The 25,319-nt window shown below is 44.9% G+C and overlaps 1 protein-coding gene across 9 annotated transcripts in view; it reads right to left on the reverse strand.

Annotated features, from left to right (window-relative positions):
* MBNL3 (muscleblind like splicing regulator 3) overlaps positions 1–25,319 on the reverse strand; it is a 91,293-nt gene that overhangs the window by 11,642 nt on the left and 54,332 nt on the right. For 7 of the 9 annotated variants that reach the window (XM_030449380.1, XM_030449382.1, XM_030449377.1 and 4 more), the window contains 5 exons: positions 22,100–22,264; positions 13,869–14,069; positions 12,209–12,445; positions 4,804–4,954; positions 263–357 (listed from right to left, as the gene is read on the reverse strand). In XM_030449380.1, coding sequence (XP_030305240.1) covers positions 263–357; positions 4,804–4,954; positions 12,209–12,445; positions 13,869–14,069; positions 22,100–22,264 — 849 coding nt within the window. The remainder of the gene's footprint in view (positions 1–262; positions 358–4,803; positions 4,955–12,208; positions 12,446–13,868; positions 14,070–22,099; positions 22,265–25,319) is intronic. The other 2 variants (XR_003987495.1, XR_003987494.1) reach the window with 1 other exon arrangement.

Raw genomic sequence — 25,319 nt, forward strand, 5'->3', positions numbered from 1 at the left:
CATCTGGCATGTGGCAGGACGGGCTGGTGTCCCTGTGCTGATCTCCAGACACACACACACACAACGCAGCACACACACACGCAGCACACACACACGCAGCACACACACACACACACACACACACATCACACGCTGCCTCTGTGTGCCTGAGCCTGTGCCGAGCCGAGCTGGTCGGAAAGGTGCTCGGCCCAGCGCAGGATCTGGCCCTTGCCCGGTCCTCGAGATCTGAACACGTGAAAGAAAGCCATTGAAAGGGCCAAACCTGATTGGCGGTAGCTGTTGCAGCGAAGGGGACGCTGGTGGCAGGAGTTGTTGCTGCAGACACAGTGGTGGGCGTAGCACCGTGCATCATGGGCACTTTCAGAAGGGAACCATGGAAGCGACATACGGGAGGGTGGAGCGCATATATATATATATTTTTTTTTTTAATATTTTTTTTTTAATTTTTTTTAATGTAACCATGGCAACATGTGGTGGATTTGGGGGCGTGGCAGGAATCACAGCAACAAGCCATGTGACATCGTCATGAAGGACACATCGGGGCGCAGCATGCAATCACAGTGCAAAGCAAGACAGCGTTGGGAAAAAAATAAACAAGAGAGAAGGGGAAAAGCCAATTACAATTATAATTAAGGAAAAAACCAAAACATTCTCAACACTTAGTACATTTATAAGCAGAACAATGATGTATTAGACTCTTAGGGCCGAATTTCCAAAGGGGGGAGAGGGTGGGTGTGCTAGCAAAAGCCCACGTCAGCTCACACCCGTGGGGAGTTAGACACAGCCAGTGCACGTTGCTTTGGGTGGGGACATTTTGGCAAGCGCACCCTCCCGCCCACCTGGGAAAGCTCATCCCCTTCCCTCCCCACCCCGCCAGCAACCAGAGGTACATGATGCACTTTGCAGTGGCTGCTGCAGCCCTTTCACCAGATTTTCTTGCCTCTCTCTCTAGCACAGGACAGAGCTGGTGGCATGGCAAATGAGCGGTTGGCAGCCCGAGCTCTCTCTGGACAAATTCAGCATGCTCCTTTCCACCCTAATTCTAGAGTAATAGACAAAACTCCTCTCTTGCAGGGCTGGGGGGGGATGAAGAGGGGAGAAGAGGGAAATTTTCCCAAGAGGGAAATACACACAAATGCATCTGAGCAGCTACAGTTTGCAGAAAGAGCATCCCTGAAAGGACATCACAGCAGCAGGGAGCCTGGCAGCCTCCTGAAGCTGTACATCCCACAGCTCACAGCACTGCAGGGGATGCTCCAAGGCACACACAGGCATCTCCCAAACCCACGCTAGGTTTTTAGGGCAGGGGAGCCTGCAGGAAGGCCTGGCTGTTCCTGCAAACACGTGGCAGGGAAGCCTTACTTGCCTTCCCCTCCATCCCAGCAGACATGGCCAGCCCCAGCAGGGAGCAGGTGTGCCTGTGGGCTGGGCACACTTCAGCAGGTGGGTTGAGGTTTCCTACAGGGAAGTGTGTTTGAAGGGCTCAGCTCACCATTAGGCAGACAGTGTATCCTCTCTGTACTATAGGAATGGGGATGTTTGAAAGCAGAGTGCTTAGCTATTCCTGCCAAAGCTTTCTGACCTGCTCCCTGAAAGTCTTGCACCCTTCCTGGGGCTTGGGGCTCCTGCTCCCACCTCTCTCCCTCTGGCTGAAGCACACACACTCCTGGATGCTGGAAGTCTTGTATGACCTTGGTTGGAGAACGAACGCTCACCTTTCACCCACCCTGCTGTGCTCAGCAGCTGTAGACAGAGGGGAAGGTCCCTCAAAGACCTGCACAGGTTCCCAGTAAGACCCAGATGCTGAGCCTGAACATACTGGACCCCTGCAGCATCAACAAGCACGTACTCAGCCCTGCTGTCTCACTGCATCCCACATGCACCAGCAGCGTTACCTCCCTATGGTCCCTTGTACCTCTACAGCTGACACTTCACTAAAGAGATGAATCTTCAGCCAGTTCATAGTTTAAGCCCTGCTTCTCTCACTGCACAAGCAGTGCCCTGCTCTGGCAGAAGGGCTGACCCCAGAAGTGCTCTTCCTTAGTACCTTTATTTAACCAGTCTCCTAAAACATCCTCAGGACAACTGAAAATGCAAACTCTAATCCACCTGATGCCTGATACAAAAAAAATAAAGCAACAAGATCCTCCCATCACAATTTCTTTTAGTTGGATGACTTAAATGGGTTGTAAAGACATTCAAGTGATAAATTTTTGTCTCTGTAGCAGAAATAAATAGGGGTGAGAACACATCACCTTACATTCTCTTATTAGTCACACAAAACACTGCACTGCACAGAAATTAAAAGGGATACAACCATTTAAGCCTCAAAGAAGACAGCAGATAGACAGTCACACCACTCAGCCACCCAGGTTCTCACTGATGCACACTAACTTGCTGTCTCTTTCAGATTAGGAAAAAGTTGAGAAGTTTGTGTAGAAAAAACCTACCAACGCTTGCAGTAGGTGTCATGCACAGAACTGACCCTGCACACCATGCATTGAAGCGTGGAAAGATGAACAAAAGGGATATTTCATTAGTGAAGCTTCAGTGTTAGAAATCACTTTAACTAAAAAGCAGGTATTCTCTTTGCAGCATTCAGTATTTAAGCACATGCAAACAGATTCTGCATATTTCTACATAGTTTAAAATCAGTTTTAAGAGATCATAGCAAACCAAATTAATTCTTGAATTCTTGGGTAGTAGAGAACGTAATTCTTCTCCCACCCTGGTATTAAATTATATGAGCTATCCTAGAAATCAGGGCTATTGGGGTTTAATTTCTTTTTGGTATCAGGTATGTTATTTCTTTTGATCATGCCAGCAGGAAGCAAATTGCTCCTTAAGGAATGTGACACTCATGTTAAAACCAACTTTACAAAAGCAATTTACCCCTGCAAGCAGGGACCAGGATTCAGTCTCTAGTTTAAGCTGAAAGAGGCAGGTTTGGGCTTTTTTCTGGGCTTGAAACAATTGTAGTGATGATGCCATTTTCCACAGACACCCTGACTTTCTCCTCCACCACAATCCATGATACTGATCTCTCAATAACTGAATGGGAGGGACTAAGAAAAGCAACAACTTGCTGCTGTTCCCCATGGTGTGAGCTGCTATGTGCCACTTCTCTGCTTTGCCTTCCAAAGCACTGCAAAGGCTGAGACCAGATCTGTAGTCTGATGCCTAAGGGAAAACGGGGATGTGTAATCTCAAAGACCTGTCCTCTGACTGGAAATCTGCTGCTCTGCCCAGCATTCATGTCCTCAGATGAGGACAGCTGCCAGCAAACAGACCCTGTTATGCACCAGCTCTGTGCATAATTCCACTGCCACAAAATGAGGCACAACAGCACAGTGTGAGAGCTGGGAAAAAGTCATTTACAGTGCTCGCATCAGAAACCAGAGTCCTTACATCAACTTTTACAACTGCAGCCTCGAGGAAGAGGAGTGTGTAGCCAGCTCAGGGACTTGGCATTCTCAGAGGTGTCAGTGTCTTCTGAAGAAGTATTTTGCTTGGCACCTAACACAGTGCAGTTCAGTCAGCTCAGCCCCAGCCCCTCCAAGAACAATTTGCAGAGCACATGAAGGGGGTGGCTCCCATCAGAGTTCCTCCCCCTGTCTCCTGAGACAAAATCCCACTTCCCTGGAAGGACATTTTCAGAGCTGCTGGGTTCTCAGTGCCTCCAGAATGGGAAAGCCACATGAGCACAGGGTTTAGGTCTCACCTATTGGAAACCACACTCAAACCTGAGACATTTTGGTCTCTGTATAGCACTATTTCTAAAGTTTTTACCTTCTACAATAAGGAATAGTAAGGCCAAGGTACAGGTCCACTGAATGTTGATCAGAAGAGGCCAGCCCAGGGAAAACACTTAAAATATTTTTCTAAATACTATCTAGCAAGTGAATAAACCTTAACCATTAAAAACTCTGCCCATTCAGTTTTTTTACGATGCTCTGCAATGATAATAATGATACTGAAAATGGAGAGATCAACGCTGGAATATTCCTAATTCAGCCACTTATAATACTACTCTAAGTAGGTTTTGTTTTTCATTTGGCTGCAGGGAATAGAGGTTAATTGGCTAGTCAGCAGTCACATCTGCAATGTCAATATTTTGAGTCCTGTATATATTCCTGAACTGCATCTTTCAATTTTACTTTGAGACCTTACAGGTGCAATAAAAGCTGGGAGTTAAATTGCTTTTAAAAAGCCTAGGCTATCATACTGGGCAAAAGACAAGCAAGAGGGAAATACATGCCTTTAAAGAGGATTATGTAATTCGTATTTACTAAAGATGAACTGTTCCCTCAATAAACATCAGGGCTGCTGGAATATGTAGGTCACTGAGATAGAAGCTCAGAAAAGTACCTGCTGCTTCAAGTGAGCAGGCAGAGAGGTCCACAAGACATTTTAACATGAGTCCATAAGAGTGCTACACAAGAGTCAAAGAATTAATTTGGGATTAACTAGTTGAACCATAAGGAGGAGAAACAGAAAGTATGAATTCAAGAATCATGCAGACATTTGTCTTAGTTTCACCACTCAAAAAAACCCCAAACCAAACAAAAAAGGCAAAGAAGGTATTCTTTACATGTAAAAAGCTCTGAATTGTAGTAGGTGAATGAAAAATAAAAAAAAAAAAAAATCAAAGAAAAACCTTTTCATCCATTTTTAATACGAAACTACACAATAATACTATTTTTTTTTTTTTTTGCTAGGGACCCTTATAAATCTGTTCATAGCTCAACACTTAGGTAATAAAAAAGACAAATATGATGCTCGGGAAAGCAAGGAGACACTTACCTGTAGGAATGAATGCAGGCTGTTGCAACTGCATGTTGGCTAGAGCCTGTTGGTAGTGGAAAACGCTTGGGTTAAAGACTGTGGTGGCACCATTGTTTTTTTCAAGTGCTGGCCTCTTTGGTAAAGGTTGAAGTGCACCAGGCGGCAGGGCCTGTGGATAAGGGAGTCATTAAAGACAAGTGGGAGTAAAAAAAATGGCCCAAAGGTAGACCAAGCATGCAATAAATAATAGGGGCTCTTGGCTGCAAATCACCTGCAATTTTATCAACTTAGCAAGACAGGAAAGAGCAGCTAAATCACAGTAGAAGAAGTAGGTGAAACCACAACTTCACGAGGTAAGCAGTTAGTAAATGCAAGAGCAGAAGGAGCAGAGTCCAGAAGGAGGAGGGATTCTAAGGCAGCTTTTCAGCAAAACTGACTTGGGCACACAGGATTAAAAAGCATGAGGAAAAGGGAGAAGTGATCACCTGGACAGGATACTACAAAGAGCAGTTGCAGGCATCAAGCATTTAAAAAAACCAAACCAAAACAACAACAAAACCCAACAACAAACAGGTAAGAAATAGACTACATGACTAAAACCAGGACTAGCATAAGCAACAAATGCCATGGGAAAAAGGGATGCTTGCCTCTGCCTGTTTCAACACCCACCTACACGTATGTGTGCATAAGTGGAAGCGTACATGCAGCTGACCCGTGTGTCCAGGTGGTAAAGCAGGAGCTGTTGCTAATTACATCCATAATGTTATACTCATAGTAAAATGCATTTCCACTTTTTAGTAGAGAGGATGAGCAACACAGCCAAGAACAGGCCTGGTTCTTCATCATTTGCAGCTATGGTACAGAACAGCACCAACAGATTTGGGCTTACTCCCAGTTTCCAGGTGTCCTCCAGCAGCTGAACACTGCTCGCTCGTTATTAACAGTGAAAAAAGCCATTGACAAATCTGGTGTTCCAACAAGATCAGGGTGGGCCTTGCCATCAAGCAAATCCTCTCTTTTTGTTCTATCACAGCACCAGGCTTCTTCCAGCCTGTCAAACCTGTTTCATGATCAGACTTGGTAAAAGGCATTAACCCAACTCGGGAACTTTTCTCAGTGAGTTACTCATCATTCATCGAAGCATGTCTCAACAGCAAAGTAGTATGTCAGGTTCTTAGGAGACAGGAATGTTTCTAATGATTTACAGCTTTACATTGTACCCAAGTAGAAACACATTTTTTTTTTCTCTCCACATTGTGATAGAAAAGGGTCCTTTTTAATTATGCCCTGCAGTCCTTTTGCACGTAATGCTCCCATTGACGTCAATGAGATTTACGCACGTGGAAGTCATGCGGAATCGGGTCATTTCTGCCTAGCTGTTAGTCTGGATCATGCAGAGAAGCAATGGCTGAAAAATAAGGTTATCAGTCCTGTTGGTTTTTAGTGGGTGACAGTGAAGGGTAGGGAATGGAGGAGGCTTAGCAAATGAAAGGTTGAGGTTACAAAAACAGGACCCAGGAGAGATTTTAAAGCGTTATGAAGAGCAACACACAAGAGAATCTAAGTGAAAGCTTGCAACAGTTTACCATCTAGAAACAGGTTTCATTTTAATTTGCTTTAGGAGACTGCTCATCTGAGAAATGTTAAGCAAGATACTTCCAGGCAAAAAATTACTCCATTCTGTCTCTATTCACATGGTGGTTTCAATATTAAAATAAAATAAATAAAAACAGAAAATTAGAAGAAATTGCATTTGCAAAACTGCCCTCAGACATGCACACATCCTTTGCTAATCCTAGGAGGCATTCAGTGCCAGCATTATGACTTAATCTTAGGTAAAGATCTAAGAGTTTCCATTTCTATAGGAGCCCTTATCAATATCTATGTTAAATCTGATAGTATCTACATCTCGTCTATTTAATGACAACCACATCAATGTTCCTCTAGGTATGGGACAGATCTGCAGTTTGTTGAGTCTGGAGTAGCTCCACTTACATCAGAAGTGTTTTACAGACTTAGACTGAAGAACCTGCAGCTTAAATTCATTCCTCTTACTGTGCCTGACTGCAAAACATTCTTTTTCAGATGCTTCCAAAATCTGTCTCAGAAAAAAAAAAATACTAATTATAGCAAAGCAACTGTGCCAGGCACATAATGGACTTTTGACTCCTTGCTTCTTGGCCAAAGGCTGTCACCACCCTAAAATGCCCATTATCCCATAAAGGCAGTGCCAAAAGCAGAACAGCTGAATGCTTTGAGACCTTGCTGTGATGTCCTGGCTCTTTACACGTAGGACAATTCCTGAGCCCAGCACTGCAGTCAGAGTGAGAATACAAACACCAACAGGCCACAGGGATTTCAAGGCACAATATACTACCCCATCTTCTCACTATCCATCTTATTACCCTGCTACAGCCCCTTGGAAGCAACGGAGAGAAAGGAGCTGTTGACAGTTCCACTGCTGCTCCCTGAACTGCACACCCTTAGTAAATGCCTAAAGAGCAGCTAGGTGGAGAAGCCCAGATTCTGAGCTGAAGATCAGCTCTGACACATGGCATCAGCAGGGACAGGAGCCAGGAGCCTGTCTCAGTCTGCAGAGGGTTTGACACAGCCTTCTGGGTCACCTCTCCTACCCTGGAAGCTGGGGAAGCACACTTACATGAGCACACCCTGAGGATGTGGCTCCTTCTGTCTCCAGCCTATCTTATTTTTGATATGAAAGTGCAGGAGGGCCCAGAGGGTCAAAAGGATTTGGCTCCACCACTTCTCCAGCCCTTGTGTTGAGGTAAGAGCCCCAGGTCAGGAGCATTGCTCACTGAAAGGTTTATCTGCATATGCCTGGGAGAGGTGTCTTAAATTGCACATGATGTAGTTGGGCCAATACAGCTCTCACACAGGAAACTGGCAGGGACACTGGAGCAAACAAGTGTGTCTTATTTGTCAGCATTTCTGTAATAGTCTCAGGACCTGCAGGAATTTTAACAGCCCATGGAGGGACACTGCACTATGTCCTCGTTTTGAAGGAATCCCCCAAGTATGTCCTGAAGCACCTACAAAAGGCAATGGGAGGCTCCTCACTACATTCTGACTTTACCAAATAATGTAGCAAGTGCCTCCCTGCTGCAGAACAGAAGCTAGACTAAATCTTTGTAGTTATAGAAATTACTTGGTGACTTTACCTCATCCTGCTGCTTGTGATTTCCCTTTGGACAATCTCTGACCATCAGTAGCCTCTGGCACTATTTCCAACTTCCTTTTTTGCCTGTGTTTGTGTGCACACAGAGCTACGTAACCTATGAAACACTATCAGACCATCTGCACTGGTGAAAGGGTTAATTCAATTCAGTATCCATGTGACAGCCCACACTGACCCCAACAAACAATTCCCACTACAAAAATGCCTCTTCTTTTTGGGCTGAAAAAGCCACATCCCAGTTGGAACACAAGCATCTGAACAGAGAGGTTTGTGCCACTTACCTGCATGGCATGGAAAGCAATCTTTCAGCATGACTGACAGATAAAAAAGCACTGTATGCCAAAGTTAAAATTTCCCACGTGCTGGTTAACAACCCTCTTGTTATTTTTTTCGAGAGGAGAAGTGAATTAAATCTTTGCAACAAACAGTTTAATTGCACCTCAGAATTCCCCTCAGATCACTATTTTCTGAGCACAAATCACACTTCCATCCCTTCGCACCTAGCAAAGACAGGCTGGGTCTGCATCTGTTTTGTTGCTTCAGTCCAAGACACAATACATAAAAAATGATGTGTGAGAGAGGGCAGACGTAGCACCCATTCCCTGGAATACAGCAGAAGCAATCTGAGAAGTTTCCTCTGAAAATTACACTTGCTCTTATCACTGATGTGGATCCTTCTCTGGAGCATCCTTCCCAAAGCTTCTTCACGAGCAGTGGGCAGCAAGAAGCTGTTAAATCATTTTACAGCATAATTCTGTAACTGCTGGTGGAAGCTGGTCCCCACCAAGGTTTCCTACTGCTGATGTCTAAAACCCTTGATAAGGAAGCCTCATCACTACTTAAAAAAAACATAAGCAAAAAGAAATCGTCAGAGGGGAAGGGGAATGCATCATCCTTGTTTTCTTAGCTCTGGGAATGAGAAGCAACACCAGCTTTACAGTTTCAGGGCTCTGTCTCCACTCTTCCCTTTCCAACCCCTACAGCTGGGCCACAATTTTTTTCAGGATGTATTTGATCCCTCATTATTTGGGCTGAACAGGAAGGAATTTTCTTCTACAGAGCCAGGACTAACAGCAGACTGGGAAGACGGCTTTTGTCTCACTGAGAGTGTCATGAAAACAGGTGAAACATGTCTGAAACTCAGAAAATAATCAAAGGTAGCTTATAGTAAGACAGCTTGCAGACAGCTTGTGTCTGAGACTGAAGGCCTCTGTCACACAGGGTTACGGGGGAGGAACCTGAGACAGAGCCAGTGCAGCAGCAGCCACCTCCCCAGCTTACGAAACACAAAACCAAAGTCCTGCGCTGCACTTGATTCAGTTCCCAGCACAGATCTCTGAGGGTGCTGCTTAGCTCTCTCTCTCTCCTAAATTTGAGCTGTGCCTGATGCACAGAACACCCTCCTGCCAGGCTATACCAGCATGACATGCCAGCGCTGCTGGGCATACCATGGAAAGCTGCTGGCTCTGTCCTGCAGCACCCAGTCCTCTGGTGCACATATCCAGCACACAACAGACCTAACAATTTAAACTCTCACCAAAATATTGCATCTCCCAACTCCTAAGCTGCCACTGTTTGGAAAAACACTTTTTAAAACCCACAGCTGTCTCCCCCCCATGGATTATTCACTGCCTCCAAAACACATCCAGGCTTCCAGAAGGCAAAGCTGAGACCACGGATGGATGGCATGTGGCATGTCTGAACGCACACTGCAACATTTCTGGCTGGAATGGGCAGTCTCCCCAGGTGCTAACACAACAGAGCAGGGGTGGAAGGCTCTCATGCAGACTAAGATGGTTACGTGCAAAGCCAGAAGGTGAAAGGTCCAAGTACCAGGTCAAAGGTTGCCTCCAGCGGTCGCTTCAGTGATCTGACAGCTGGCTGAGTCTTAATTAGCAGGCAGCGAGCACATGATGGCAATGGGCCAAGGGAGGGGGGGTCAGGCACAGTGACAAAAACAGCAAGCAGAGGTGTGTCAAGAAAGAGCAACATTTTGGGGAGGTGAAGAGAAAAAGAAATTAAAACCGAATGCATTATACAGTATATTAAAAAGAAGAGGCATGCACAACAAGGGGTGGCTGAGTAACTTCTTGGCTTAGTGGCTAGTCAGCTTTTTGCCTCAGTAAGCTTCACACTTGATGTCATCACAAGACATGCTTTGGAGCACCTTCACACAGCTGGCAGAGTGGGTCAGAAGCTCTCAGTAACTAACACCTGCAGGTAGACTTGTACTGGCCTTCAGCTCTAATTCTGCAGCTACATGCCATGCAGAGGTCAAGAGGAGCATTTGTGGCAAGGGAAGGACCACTGGTACAGAAAGGAGGTTCAAGCATATGCTGATGGGTGCTGTCCTGAACTGGGGACCAAGCCTGACCCAGTTCATCTCCCTGTGCTGCACTGCCTGCAGCCAAGGAGTCAGTAAAGCTACTACTTTTGCATGTCAAGTAACACCAGGAATAAAGCCCTCAGAAATATCTTCTGAGTTTAGATATGAAGTAATTTCAAATCTGTTCTAGAAGGTACACCCATTTGTCTGGCATATGTTTTCTGATGCAAGAAAACTGGGCACCATTCTTCCCTTTATTGAAGTCTTACTACTCAACAAGTACAGTAAACGCATCAAACCTTGAAAATTCAATTAATAATGTAAGTTGTTTTGGTAGCAGGGGTGATACAACAAGCCATCAATAAATATTTTAAAGATTCTACTTAATGGCATACAAATAAGGTTAATTACATTTTTAAGAGAAGCCAGCAGCATGAATAAAACATACACTGGCTCTGGTTAAGGAGCAGTGTCCTAGATAATTAGTGAAAATGTAAAGATTCAATTCTAAAAAATAAGAGTTTTGTTTCAGAAGGTTCTTTTTCAACAGACCTGGGTTGTTATTTCAGCAGTGACAAAAATAGTATGAAATCTAATGAATAAACTCTGCATGACAGCATAAATTAGTTCTCCAAATTACATTCCAGGTAATACAGATGCTACACAGAAGGCGGTTGTTCAGTTTCTAGAATCTTCCCTGTTTTGCATTACATTTCACCATGACCAAAAGGCAACCTCTTTTACTGTCTTTAAAGAAAGCTATTTAGAAAAACTTTAATAGCCTTAATATACTTACTTTACCAGATCAAAAAGCACAAATTTTTAAATTATTTGTTATATAAAAATAAAATCATAGAATCGATGATGTTGGAAGGGACCTCTGAAGATTATCTTAGATCAACATCCTGCTCAAAGCAGGGTCACTGAAGAAGCTTGCTCAGGACTGTCCAGGAAGGTTCTGAGCATCTCCATGGAGGATGCAACTTGTTGCAGTGTTTGATCACCCTTAGGCTAAGAAAGTTTTTTCATAAGTTTAAATGGAATTTTATTTCATTCTGCACCCACTGCCTCTTGTTCTTTTACTAGGCACCACAGCAAAGAGTCTGCCTCTCTCTTTACTTCTCCCATCAGGAATTTATACACATGGGTAGGATCCCCCTGAGCTGCTTTCTCCCTCCACAGCCAGAGCATCCAAGTTCTCTCATTTCTGGAATAAACTGGTGCCATTAAACCACATTCAACAGGATGACAAACATTTACTCCAGCTGGAATTATGATCTGGTAAGTCCTCCTTGAAGAAGGATTTTTTTTCTACAATTCTTTTTAGAATTGTAGCTATCAGAAATCACAAATCAAATTAAAATGCAGGTAGGACCACCTCTACTGTGTCCATGGTATCAAACAAGTCTGAAAGTCATTTTTGGAGTCTTGTCCTTTCAAAAGCCTTGACAAAGGTACCAGGCACAAGTGAGCTGGGCTTGAACAACTGATACCTGGTCTGCTTTTAAGTCAGTGGAAATCTTGCTACTGACCCCAGGATCTCCCTGCAAAGGATATATAAATGGGAGGCACAGTCTTCGCTTTTGTTGTGTACTCAAGAAGCTAAACTAACACCTACAACTTAGCCAGAGAAGGTGCTGGTTCCAGGTGCTACTCTACTAGTATGATGATACCTCATGATTCATGACAGCAAACCCCATGACTTGATGTAGTGAGATGCCCTGCTCCACTCAGAGCTTCATGCTATGGTGGGCAGACAGAAAGGATGGAGAGGTGGGATTCATATTTCACATTCTCTCAGCTCTCTACTCAGCCATTATCAATGCACTCTGCTTTTCCACAAATGACACAAAGGAAATCTCTTAGCAATAGAAATACAGCTTGGTGAGAGCTCTACTTACCATTGCAGCTGCAGCTGTCTGGTTCACCTGGTGTTGAGCTGCCTTGATTTTGGCTTGCAGGTGTGCAGGAGGATGAAAGTACTTGCATTTCTCCCTAGAGCATCGACCTTTGATGTAATCCATGCAAACTGTAACAGTGTTTTCATTTGTGTCTATCATTGCAATATCTATAGGGTGAGCATAGCGACAATCATTTTCACCACGTGTGCAATTTCCACGCTGAAACTCTCGACAAACCTTGAAAGAAAGTCACAGTGTTGAGCAGAACACCAAGGAACTCTTCATTCAGTATTTTCAACATAGAATGCCATCAGTTCAGCTGCCCACATTAAACTATATACACATCCTAAATTCATGCCCATTCTAGGCAGCACATAAAAAAACCCAACATACCTGACACTACCAAGGGCAATCACCAAATGCAAGTGAAGTTCAGAATTTGTGCAGCATGGAAAATGACCCCAGAAAATGATACTGTTTTGTCAGAACTTCTGGAGTTCAGGACTCCTCCCTACCTCTAAAACTTGTATGTTACTAACTCTGATATTTGTGTCTCAGGTGGATTATGTATTTGTTATGGAGTGTGCTCATGGGCAGGACATTTAACTCTAAAATGTTGCATGCTGTTGTTTTTTGCAACATGTACCTTTCCTTAAATATGAGAAGCCTCTTCCACAGAAATAATCTCATTGCCTTCCACAATAAAATTCTGACTCTGGGGTTACACAACAGTGCTTTTGATTACAATACAATTTGGTTTTAAGGTGTTAACAAAATTTCTAGCTTTACAAAGATCATGCAGATTCTCCTAAGCTATGAGCACTGAAGTACCAAAGACAGAGAACCATCTTTCATAAAATGGATCTGGCAAGGCTTCTGAAGAACTTTCTTAAGAGCTTTCTGAAGAACTAAGAAATTCCTAATGACTACAGCTGGTGGTGCTGATCACATCCCAGTGCACTATCAGACTAAGTGTGGGGCAAAGTGAGATGTTACGTCAGAACAGAAACGATCAGCAAGGCAATAAAAAGTGCATAAGATAAAACAATGCATTTTGAAATTATATCTTTCTCCACTACCTCCCTGTCTTATAATTTATACCTGCAGGGGCCTCTCAATTTAGTTCCTCAACCCTTATATCCTGCAGAGCCTCTGCTTAGGGTTTGAAAGACATTTACAACTCCTCTAACACCAAGACCCACTGTGCCCAGCCAACTGCAAAGGGAAGAAGTGAGAAAACACCTTTCCAGTGGCCTGTAGCAAGCATTCCCAACAGTTTAATGCTTAAAGTTTTCTGTAAAAGCTCAATAAGGCCATCTCAAGACAAGGGAAGTGTCTGTTACTTCAAAAACATCTCCCACTGAACTCAGTGAGTCAACTAACCATCCACATGCATTTTTCCAGTATGGCAGATCGCACACAGAAAATAACAATCCCAAATCCCAGACAAAGTGTTCCCAAATTTCCAGGGCCTTGCAAGGATTTGAGATTAGGCCCTGCATGAATGTCTGCTCAAGCAGAGAGAAACAGCCCTGTGTCAGAAAAGCTTTGAGTTCAACTCTGTGCAGTGCTGCATCAGGGCATCATAGCAGAGTTCAACAGCTGGGCCCACATGCCCTGTTCATTCCTGTCAGCAGTATCATATCAGATGTCTAAATACCTCCAGTTTATCCGTACGCATCAGTTTCTGCCCAGCAGAGCCTCCTGGTACTGTAACAGCAGGATTACCAGAAACCAGGACAGGAGTATTTGGTAAAAGCTCTGCAGGAACCAAGCCCATCCCAGGAGAAACGTGACTCAGGTAGGGACTAAAAGCCATCGTGGGGCTTGTTGCAAGCGATGGAGTCACAGGAAACGTTGTCTGCATATAGAAAGAGGAAAACCAACATATTAGTTATAAGACTCTGTCTTGGATTACCCATCAAAGCATTTCAGCACCTTCAATCCTTTTAGACAATATGATTAGCAACATCAAAATGCTGTGCTCTCCAATCTATTTATTTATCGCCATTTTCCTGCAATCCATTTGTTTCTCCTGACTCACAGATTTGTGACTCACCCTGAACACAAGGCATCTTTATTTGCCAGATCAAAGCATATTGATGATCTTCATAGTTTAATGACACAATTAAGGATTTCATGCCAGCAATTAGAGCTGGTCCAAATTAAAGAGACTTCTCATTCCCAAATAAACATAATAAACATTTCAGCTGCTGTAGTGCTGGATAGAGACCTCAGGATTAGCTGCAGCTCCAGGACCTGGAATCATGTATCTCCATCAGTGTGGTTCAATTCACTATCAGCCTGCCTTACCTCCACAGCCAGTGAGACTCAAGTAGATAAATGGGATCATTTAGACTCCAGCAAGGCATCTCTGCTACAGTATACTTGCAAACTTAGCATTCTGCACATCTGGGGTTTGTTTCAGACTGTCAGCAGCCTCCAGGCAAAAGCAATTTTACAGGAGCATCCTGAACCTATGCTGCACCTGCATGGCAGCAAGAGAGACACAAACTCACTAGTGCAACAATATGCCTGACCTCATGGCTCTGCCAAGTACAAGTGGGTCGTGGGCTTGGGAGAGCCATGGACAGAGCATACCAGAGGAGGTGGGCCAGCACAAAGTCCTGTGCTGTGAGGAGTCTCCATGAGGAGACAGAAATAAGAAGCCACGAAAATCACGGCTGCTTTTGATCCCTACATGGTGTTTGACAGCCCCTGTAGCATGGCAGAGCTCCAGCACCAGTGGCCAGGCAGGTCTCCAGCAGTCTGGTCTGGGAGAGGAACTGCTCTTGTGCCAGGCAGGGGAGATGACACCAAATTCCTAAGCAGGTGCTCAGTTTAAAGCTTGTGAATAGCCCCTATAGCCAGAGAGTTTGCAAGACTTTAAAGCACCAGATCTGAGGGAACATTTGGGAATGAAACCAGTTCCAGATAATTAAAAATTCCACTACCCACCCCAAAGACCACAGCTTGCAAGCCAGAAATCTCACTTCTGAAGCAGGAGCTCCAGCAGCCCCCAGGGAAAGGAGCCTGTGACTTGCAAATGATTTTTATTTTCCCTCTGCCACTAGCTCCACAGTGAATTCTGGGTTGCAGCTAAAGCTTTTCCCATTTGCAGGTGTATGTGATGCCACACACTCAGTAGTGAGACCCCCAACTCAACAACACCTGCAAGTGAGCTTAAAAACGTCCCAGGGCATTTTTTGGCCACACACATCATCCCCACAATTTGTATCTCTAGTCCTGTGGGTTTCTGTAAGAAATCACACATGGAAAATGTGTTTATTGACAGCACCTTCATCCCAGTATTTTCACACACTAGGAAACAGTTTGCTGTGATCAGAGAGCAGGTAGCCCCCAGTAACACCAGCCAAGCTGTACTAACCCACATTTAGCTTAATGATGACCTTCCTAAGGTCAGAGTGACAGCAAGCAGCTGCTGACAGGTCACTGCCAGCATACATCCCACTTTCTCCTCCACAACAAGGAGACCTGGCCTCCAGAATCAGCAGTGCTGGGTGCATTAAATGTAGCAGAACCAAATAATCCTCTCTGGGAGGGAGTTCCAGTTTTACTGGAGTCTAAGTCATGCCCCACTTCAGCTGATGGGAGACTTGAACCATTAAACCCAGAGATCCTCCAGTCCAGAGCCCCTTATCAAATAGTTTTCTACTCTCTTTCAGTTCTCTGAGGCTTTCAGACATTTTAGACCTTTTGCTGCTAGAAAAAGCTCTTTAAGGCTCTATCCAAACACTGTGACTCCCTGAACACTTCAGTGAGAAGGCAGCATCCCCATTAAGACTGTTTTCTTTTGTGCAAGTGCCAATAGTTAAAGTGGCATCTGCTGAACTTCTGCCACCATTTGCACAATAAAAAGTATTCTGAGGAGTTTCTCAGCCTGGCCAGTCTGCACAGGGTTATGTTGGGGACTTGCACATGTTTTGTGTACCCACAGTATCCCAAACCTTGCAGCACATGTTGTTTGCACAAATGTGTGGGTAAATCTACCCTATGTATTTCCAGAACCCAACACGGAAGGAGTCCTGGGTATCCTGACAGAGCAAGTGTGGCACAAACATTGCTCCAAAATTTCAAGAGATGCTTTAAGGCAAGCTTCCTCTGCCTGGGCTCAAACACAACCAGGAACTAGTACAAGCACCTAGCAGGGCACAGAGGAAAGATGTTCCTCCCACTGCCCAAGCACAGGATGCCAGGGCATTTGTGCAGCCAGGGAGGAAGGCTGAGTATAATTCACCAGATACTGATGGGAATGAGGGCAAAATATTTGCAAAGAGATGAGATACCACCTCTTTCACCAAAGCCACCACAAACTGGAGGACAGGTCCCTAAAACAGTTCCCATGACTGTGTCCTGGAGAGCAGCCCCTCTCCTCACTGGGAATGGCTGGCATGGGCTAAGGGATCTGAACCCAAGCTGAAGAGAGCAGAGGGAGGATGTCTATGAAGAGCAACTGAGGATCTAACTGTGATCCTGGGGACCTGCAGAGGGGTGAATGAAGGAGCAGCATGGATTTTTATCACTGTTGCTGGTTGTTCACCTGTTCCCATACCCTGGCTTTTGCTGCCACGTTCCCAAGGTTTCACAGTAGCTCCTTCTGACTGCCTGAAGCATGTGCCTGATGCTGCTGACCAAAACTTGACAGCTCTGCTCTACTCCCCACCCAACTGACAGGCAGTGGTTTAAGGCGATGCACAGCCAGAGAATGAGCAGACCTCACTCAACACATTAAACCCAGAAGCAGTGGAGCTTTTAAGTCTGAAATGTGCTAAGCGCACTGAAAACTGCTCCTTTGTAAGCTGGCATCAGGGAGCTCTGTATTTATTGTGGCTGATGGGAGGAAAAGATGGTCTGTGCTCCTTGCCAGCCCTGCCTGCCTGTTTTGGATTGGGAAATCCAGTCTGGCTCATGCATCAGTACCAGTAATAAAGATGCTGCCAGCCAAATCTCTCCTCCCTTCACGTCTGTGCAGGTCCCTGTGCCAGGCCTGTCCTGAGGGAATTTGAGCAAGTTTCTTCCTTACAGCCAGAACCCAACTGTAATTTTCACTCCCAACAGCACTGCTCTCCCCAACATACCTCCCATCCACCTCTTGTGATCATACACAGCCAAGAGATCTGGCAGATCAATATTATGACTGTACACAAAAAAAAAGTCTCGACGTAGCTGTTGGTGCGCTCTAGGGCAAAACAGCCAGATTGACAGTATCAAAAATTGCCCATGCTGCCCCCCTTAAAGCTCTTGCAAAGTCAGGAAATACAGGGACAGGTTTCCTTGCAAAATACCTTTTATTAACCATAGCACATGCAGGTACTAACTATAACTCCTGAGCAAAGGAAAACAGGTTACAGTGCAGAGGGCATCAGATTGGTAACAGCTCTGAATAACAAACTCTGACAGCTCTGAGCTTCTCATAAACCCTGAGCACAGAAGCCATTGAGTTGAAGGCTTGAGCAGAAAGAAGAGACCATCCCAGGGTGGGGCATTTGTCACCAGTGATGATGACAGAACCTGGAGCAGCTGATTTTGTTAACAAACTAGAAGTTGCATTCAATTTGCCTAGGAGAAATTGTGTTAAAGAGAAAAAACAGAGTGGGTGTGAAGAGGAAGGGAGTGGAATGGCTGGTGTTTTCTTGAACACAAGCACTGTCTCAGCTAGGAAGTGTTGACTCTTGAGTTACCTCAAACCCTAAAAAAGGAAAGCCTGAAAATGAGAGACCCAGTATAAATACCGAGGTGTTGATGGCCTGAAGGAGAGGATACAGGTCATTGCTAAGCACATGGAAAGCAAACAAAAAACAGCAGCAGCTTTTATTACAGTCTGGTGATAGAAACATAGAAGATAAAGATCTTGCACTGACAAGGTGGAAGACCCTGATACTGAAAACATAACTGATGTTGTTCAGAAAAGCAAAAACCTGTATTCCCCTCCAATTGCATGGGTCTGGCTGTAAAAGCACCCCTCTAATGTGAAGGCTGAGCATGCTGGAGTGAATCCAACAGCCCAAAGCATCCAGTGACCTTCCAGCACAGATGTTCATTTTCCCAGTCAGACAGCAAAGACAAGCTCCTAGCTCAAATAATACCCCATTTAGGGGCTGCTGTACTTCAGAAGTCAGGTGTTAGCACCTCACAGCACTGTATCTTGTCAGATACCATTTCCCAGATGGGCCAGGGTGGATGTGTTTGGTCATTCCTAATCTGTCTTTGACTAGAGGCTGAAACACAGATCAGGTTTTTGCTGCATGGAACAAATGCATGCCCAAAAGACCTGTTGAAATCTGCTCCCACACTTGTTTGGAGCATCACTGGTCACATGAGTTGTTCACTCTGTGCTTTAACCCCTCCCTCAGCACCCATAGGCAGCACCAGGGTCCTGCTGCCCCAGAAGGGGACACAGGGCTGCCCTAAAACCTAGGCTGTCCCCCAGGGACATAAGTGACTCAGCTTTTAAGGCATAGCTTTGTCAAGGCAATCCTGGCTACAAAGACCTTGACAGGAAGAAAAGATTAAAAGCTTGAAAACAAAGAGCTCAAAGAGGGAAAACAACTTGCCAGGGCAGCAGCAGAGGCAGCTGCAGGGCAGAAGGGGAGGAGGCAGGTGTGTCAGCTCTGCCCTGCTCTATCCCATTCCTGTTCAGGCACAGCTGAGAAGGCAGCAGCAAGCAAGCCACTGCCCTGTTACACCACGTGAATTAGGAGCCAGTGCTGAAGCACCTGCATGGCCAGCTCCAGAAGTCTGTCTCACACTGCTGCAAAGCAATAAATCAGAATGGAAAAGGTAGGGATCAGGGCCAGGGCTCAACACTTTTCAGGTGATCTTACTTTGGCACACACAGGTCAAAATTACCTGATTCTTAGAAACCAGACACAGCATTGACCAAAATGGCTCTCCATATTTATGCCCCAGTCCAGCACTATCCTCCTTCAACCTGACTTTTACTCAGAGACAAGGGTCTCTGAGTGCAAAACCAGCACCAAGAGCTTCCAGCACAGCTCAGCCAAAGCCAGCAGTAAAGGTGAACCTGGACTTTCAGAACTTTACTAGAGCCTCCCTACTTGGCACCTACACAGTCTGTCCAAAGTCTATCCCAGACAAATACACCACACTGAGCAAATCCTCTCTGCTCCATGTCCCTGCCTGACTTGTTTTTAAGTGCTGTACAAAGCAGTCTGCTTAAAATTGCATCATGGGCACCAAACATCAGTGTGCTTCTGATCTTTGAATGAATGGTTAACAGCAACATCAGAGAGCAACCAGAGGCTTCAGAGACATAAGCTCACACTAGTAACCATTAATTCACACCTAGCAGGCTTCTGTGAGCAGTGTGCAGCAGGCAGCCCACCTGGGACCATGGTTCTTCTCCAAGCAACACCTTCATTAAACAGCTATTATCAGGGTCCTGGCTCCTGGCTCAACAGGAAGATTAGCTCTTGTTGGGTATCAGCAGTGGTGCAAGAAGATCTGTTGATGAATATTGTAGTGCAAGCTCATAGATACATTCAATGCCACTTCAGGAAATGCCACTTTGGGGAAAAACTGCTGTGCCAAATGCTGTGTGGGTTATTTTTTATTTTTACACAGTAGCTTTTCTGATGAAAATGCACTTCAAAATGTCTATGCATTCAGCTATTGTTTGGAGCTATTAAGCACATCCAAATCTCTTCTCTGGAAAGCATCCCAATTAAGCAGGCATCCTGTTGATCAGCTTTCTGATCACATGGGATTTGTTCTGCTGCTGCATTTGATATAATGCTTTCTGCTTTGAAGAATTTCATGTGTAGCCAGAAGGAGGACCCACCCTTCTCATTTAGAGAGAAAAAAAATTCTCAAAGCCTGCCTCCACTGGCAGCATCTTCAGGAAATCAAAGGCAGGTGAAAGAGCAATCTCTTGTTTGTCCTGAAATTGGTGTGGAGCAAGTCAGGCAGCAGAAATTAGACCAAGAGCTTGTTGACTCTGAGCAGTGTGGGAAAGCAGGAAGAGATCAGACCTTGAAGAAGGAATTTTTACTTTTCTTTGTCTCTCTCATGACAATTTAGAAATTAGGGACCTTTCTCATTAGGTAAGGTTACCTCTGAAATGACAGCACTAACCAGACAACCGACAGATTCAGTCGCAGAGGCAATTTAAGAGTAAAAATGCAGGAGGAACAAACTGGTCCTGCAAGATTGCAGAATGGAAAGATGGGAACTTCCCAAAGAGGAAATCCCTAAGATGTTTTGACTAGCCAGCCAAAGAGCATCCACTATGAATTCCCTACAGAGGAAAACCCCAAACAGGACTGGTTTGCTTTTAGTACAGGGCTAGGAAACAAGTGCTACCATTTTGTGGGAATCAGGATTTCTTTCTCATGCATGAAAAGTGCAATCCACAAAAGGAGGTGCAAAGATTATAGCAGACTAGAACTTAAGGTGCAGAGCAACTAGAGACTTTTCGTGTCCCATCTACTCTCCTACCTCACTTATCCATCTTGAAAACAGAGAGAATAAATAGCATTTCCCTAGCTCACACAGGAGGGTGAAATATAAAACTAACACACACACAGGATGACCAGAATGAGGGTGAACATGGAAGAGCCTACACAAGACAGGAGGACACATCAGACTGGGGAAATGCCCTACTATGGTGGCAGAGAACCATCATGGAGTGATACTGGACAGCCTTACCTCCTGAAACAGACATTGCAAGCTCTTACACCAAACAGCACCACAGTATCCAGCAAGGCAGAACCTTTCACTGGACTCTTAAGAGGATAAACCAGTAACACTCCAGCTTGTCAAAGCCAGGGTTACAGCTGCTGAGTCTGAAACATCTGGGCAGAGAAACAAGGAACTGTAGGTAGCACACCAAGAAACCAAGTGAAGGTTGGATTCACAGACTCACACATCTTCAGGCTAGAAGAGTCTGCCCTATGGAATCAGCCAGACCTCCTGTGTGGCACAGCACAGGAAACCTTACCCAACAACTGCATGTTGCTGCAGTAAAGACATTCAGCCCCTACTTCAAATGGAGGGCTCCTAATTAGGCTCTTGGTTAAAAACGTGCAGTGTATTTATGTCACTGCTGAGAGCTGCTTAAAGACCTCTGACATTTCTTAAAATATACACAGTGACAGACTCAAGCCTGGCTGATAAATTTCACCCCATCCTAGATAAATCAGCCAGCAGACACAAGACATCCTCTCCCTGGCATAACAGGATTCTCCAGCCTGAAAACCTGTTTTAACTGATAGGCTAGAGAAGGACTAGGCAGGGAAGGCTTCTCTGAACTACCTGCTCTACAAATACCCATCTTCCACAGGCTTCCCTGTCTCTCTGAAGAGAAGCAAATCTTCCCTGCTCTTAGTATTGAAGAGCATTACCATGAATAATGTGTGGTAGGTCTGTGACATTAGCACAACTCTCTGCTGGGACAATTGCAAATTAAATGGGTCTCACTGCCAGACATAAAAATATATTAATGTCTGGGTAGGGCTATTCTTCCACAATTTCAGCCCATCAGTACCATGCATATAGTCCAAGGAAGTCAACTGGCCTCTTGACACAGTGTGGAAAAACTCCAGCATCCTCACCCAGCGTAAACAACTATCCAAAACAGAATCCATTCAGCCACTCAGAACTTCTGGGATGTACAGGAATTAAGTCAAATATTCACTTCATGGTACACCTCCCTCCACTCAATGCCCTCCTTCATTATCAATGGAAGCGAATCACAGCTCGCAAGAAGGCACAGACACCCCTCTGGAAAACACTGCCCAGTAAAAGCGTCTGGAAAACACCACTGGAGGAAAAGAACAGAACTGAGGCCTCTGTGAGGAAAAAGGAAATAAATGAGGAGCAGTGTGAGCCCCACTGATTGCTGTAACTTACAATCGGCTGTAGCTGCGTGCCCGGTAGCATGAACTGCATCTGCTGAGCAAACATGGCTGCGGCTGTCTTCTGCTGGATCAGGTTGTTGCGTCCATTTATTTCAAGTTGTGTTTTTAAGTGTGGGGGAGGGTGGAGATATTTACAGTTCTCTCGGGTACACCGGCCCTAAAAAACATAATGGAACAGCATTTCAGTGAATGTGGCAGGCAAGGCAGCCAGAGAGCTTTAATTAAGGATTGTTTGGGTTACTGTAACAATCATCTAGGTGGAAGCAGTTTGGTAGCTACTGTGCCTCTTTTTGTTATTTTTCTATAGCAGTGCAATACTTAAGAGCAACATGATTTCTCCTGCAGTAACATTAACCAAAGACTATCAATCTAAACCCCAAAGTTAGGCTTCCTGGTGTTAAAATAATCATTGCAAAAAAAGAGAAAAAAAATCAAACACATAACCAGTATTTCCAGAAACTAGTGGCAGTGTCTCCAGGAACAATAACAAAAATTCCCAATTTTCTTGTGTGGGTTGTTTTTCCCCTCAGTCCCAACACCAGACCGCTGAATTTACCCTGACAACCAGACAGTGAGAAACAAAACTGTCTCCACCACTTCCCCAGCTGTGCTGGGTAAAATATTAAGACCACAGCTCTATACAGCAGCAACTCTGATCTTCAAGATGCATGTATTGAGATGCTCAGAACTGGTAGTCACACAAGGAACAACTGAAACAATTTCTCCTTCCTGCTTTCATTTGCAAAAGCCACAGCATGTTGCATTGCTGACTACTCCCCCCCTCCCAAATAAAAGCCCCAGGGAAGCCAGTGGCTCCTAAAAAGCCAAGGTTCACCAGTGCTACAGATCACCTCAATTCAACAGAGATCATAACTTTACTTCAAACAGTCCACAAACTGTGCCTTGATTTAGTAGTGTTTGCAAATAAATACCAGAAGTTTATTGAACACAGAAAACTAGTACCAAATGTTGTCATTAAGATAAAATAATTCTTGAAAATAAGAGGGAGGAGGCTCAGGGGAGACCTCATCACTCTCTACAACTCCCTGAAAGGAGGTTGGAGCCGGGGGGGGGTTGGGCTCTTTTCCCAGGGAACTCTCAGCAAGACAGTGCCTCAGAGGGCACAGTCTCAAGTTGTACCAGGGAAGGTTTAGGTTGGAGATTAGAAAGAATTTCTTTACGGAGAGGGTGATCAGATATTGGAATGGGCTGCCCAGGGAAGTAGTGGATTCTCCATCCCTGGAGATATTTAAAAAGAGACTGGATGTGGCACTCAGTGCCATGGTCTGGTAACCATGGCAGCAGTGGAGCAAGGGTTGGACTTGATCTCAGAGGTCCCTTCCAACCCAGCCAATTCTATGATTCTGTGATTATTCCAACTGAAATGTTTCATGTCATTGACACCAGTCACCTCAGCTTAGTGTGAAGCTTTGCTCTACTTTTTTCTTAAAACAGTTTGTTTCGTTTCAACAGGGGGTTCAACAAACAGAACATTTTTATTACCAAAAAAATAAGGCCTTTAGTCTGCAGACAGAGCTGAGAGCAGAAACCAGTACCCACTTACAGTGCTACTGGTGTCAGTGAGGATTTCTAGTTGCAAAGAACTGAGATCTGTGCAGCTGCTGCTGCAGAGCAATGGCTGTGAAGTGCAGCATGGCTGTCAGTAAGCCCTTAGAGGCCTCCCCAGGTCCAAATGGATCATGGCTACACATGGATTCAGAACCACAGCTTCAGTCTAGCTCCTCCTCACCATCATTTTGATCCTGAGTTTTATGAACCATTTTTCACCAGGACAGGTTAGAAGCCACAGCTGAATCAAGCTGCCCTCTCCAAACACCACAGTAGGTTCTCTATCTCTCAGACAATGAAATTTAGGAATTGTTAATCTGACTGTGACACAGAATGTTCCCAGTTCAGATGTCCAGCTAGGAAACAACTTTCAAGGTATCTTGCTCTAAAGCAATGGGAACCTTTAGCATCCCCTGAACTCCACCACTGGTGGGGGTGACCCTTTCTTTTACACTTCCATTACAACACCCACAGTTCCCAGTGCTTCTCAGCAATACATACACTCTACAAGACTGATTTCAGCTCTACAAAAGCTGCCAGAAGGACAAAGGAACTGCCATTTGTCACTTCTCAGTACCAGCTGTAACACAGCAGGGTAAACAACAGGGAACTGGTAGCAAATCTGCAGTGTGTATACTGGGCTGAGGATAAATAAGGACAGCTCCATTTTATAGCTGTGTGGCCTAGGAATACAATCTGAGAAAACAGAAAGGGAGTCAGGCCCCTAAGTTTCAGATCAGCATCTTAACACTAAAAGGTGAAGTTTTGCTGCAGTGACCAGCTGGGGCTCCAGCACACTGAATGTTCAGCACATGTTGCTATAGGACAGTCCCAATATCCCATGCAGAGATTTGCTGAGACACTCTCCAAGCTGGGCTTTGCACCAAATAGCAGCATCTTAGCATCTGGAGTGGGTTATTGTGTTTTTCAGAAGGGACATGGTACCAGCCCAGAGCCTGACCTGTGTCAGTAAGTGAGCCTGCTGGGACCAGTGCAGCCATCCTGCTGTATTGGAGGATGTTTGTTGCTGTTAATTTAGTACGAATATTGACACCAGGCAAGGCACATTCTGACCCTGTCCCAGGTGACACAAGAGCCTGCAGCCAGAGAATCACCACCCCACAACAGGCTCTGCTGCTGGCCTTGGTGATGTGCTATAGCTGTATTCTCTGGCTCTTTGCAAAATGGAAGTATTCTGAAGGACCATATTTGTCTGCTTCTTTGCCAACTACAGCCAGGAGGGTAAAGCATAAGGATTGCACTTCCCCAGGCTTGAAAAATGGATATTAAAAATAAATCATTAAAAGGATTTCAGAACATCTTCTCCCCTTCCCACACACTCCCCCACCCTTACAGTAGGCTGCTGGCATGTGATTGACTCTGTGTTGCCAACTTAAGTCATGCTGTGATGGTGCATACTGTAAATGGCTGGCATCAGACACCAGCTAATATGACAGCAGCTTGCAGTGCCACAAAGCCAGCTGTTCTGAGTGCAGCACTGATGGCAGCACACTTAAATCCAGCAGAAAATCCTGCAGTTACACCTGACTGGAGCCTGCTGGCCTGCATCTTGTTATCTGCATCCTAGTTTGGAGGGATGCAAATACGAGCATGCTGGGTAATGCACCAGGCTGGAGGAAACT

The sequence above is a fragment of the Calypte anna genome, chromosome 4 (genome assembly GCF_003957555.1).
Source record: "Calypte anna isolate BGI_N300 chromosome 4, bCalAnn1_v1.p, whole genome shotgun sequence".
In the NCBI taxonomy this organism is placed as follows: Eukaryota; Metazoa; Chordata; class Aves; order Apodiformes; family Trochilidae; genus Calypte; species Calypte anna.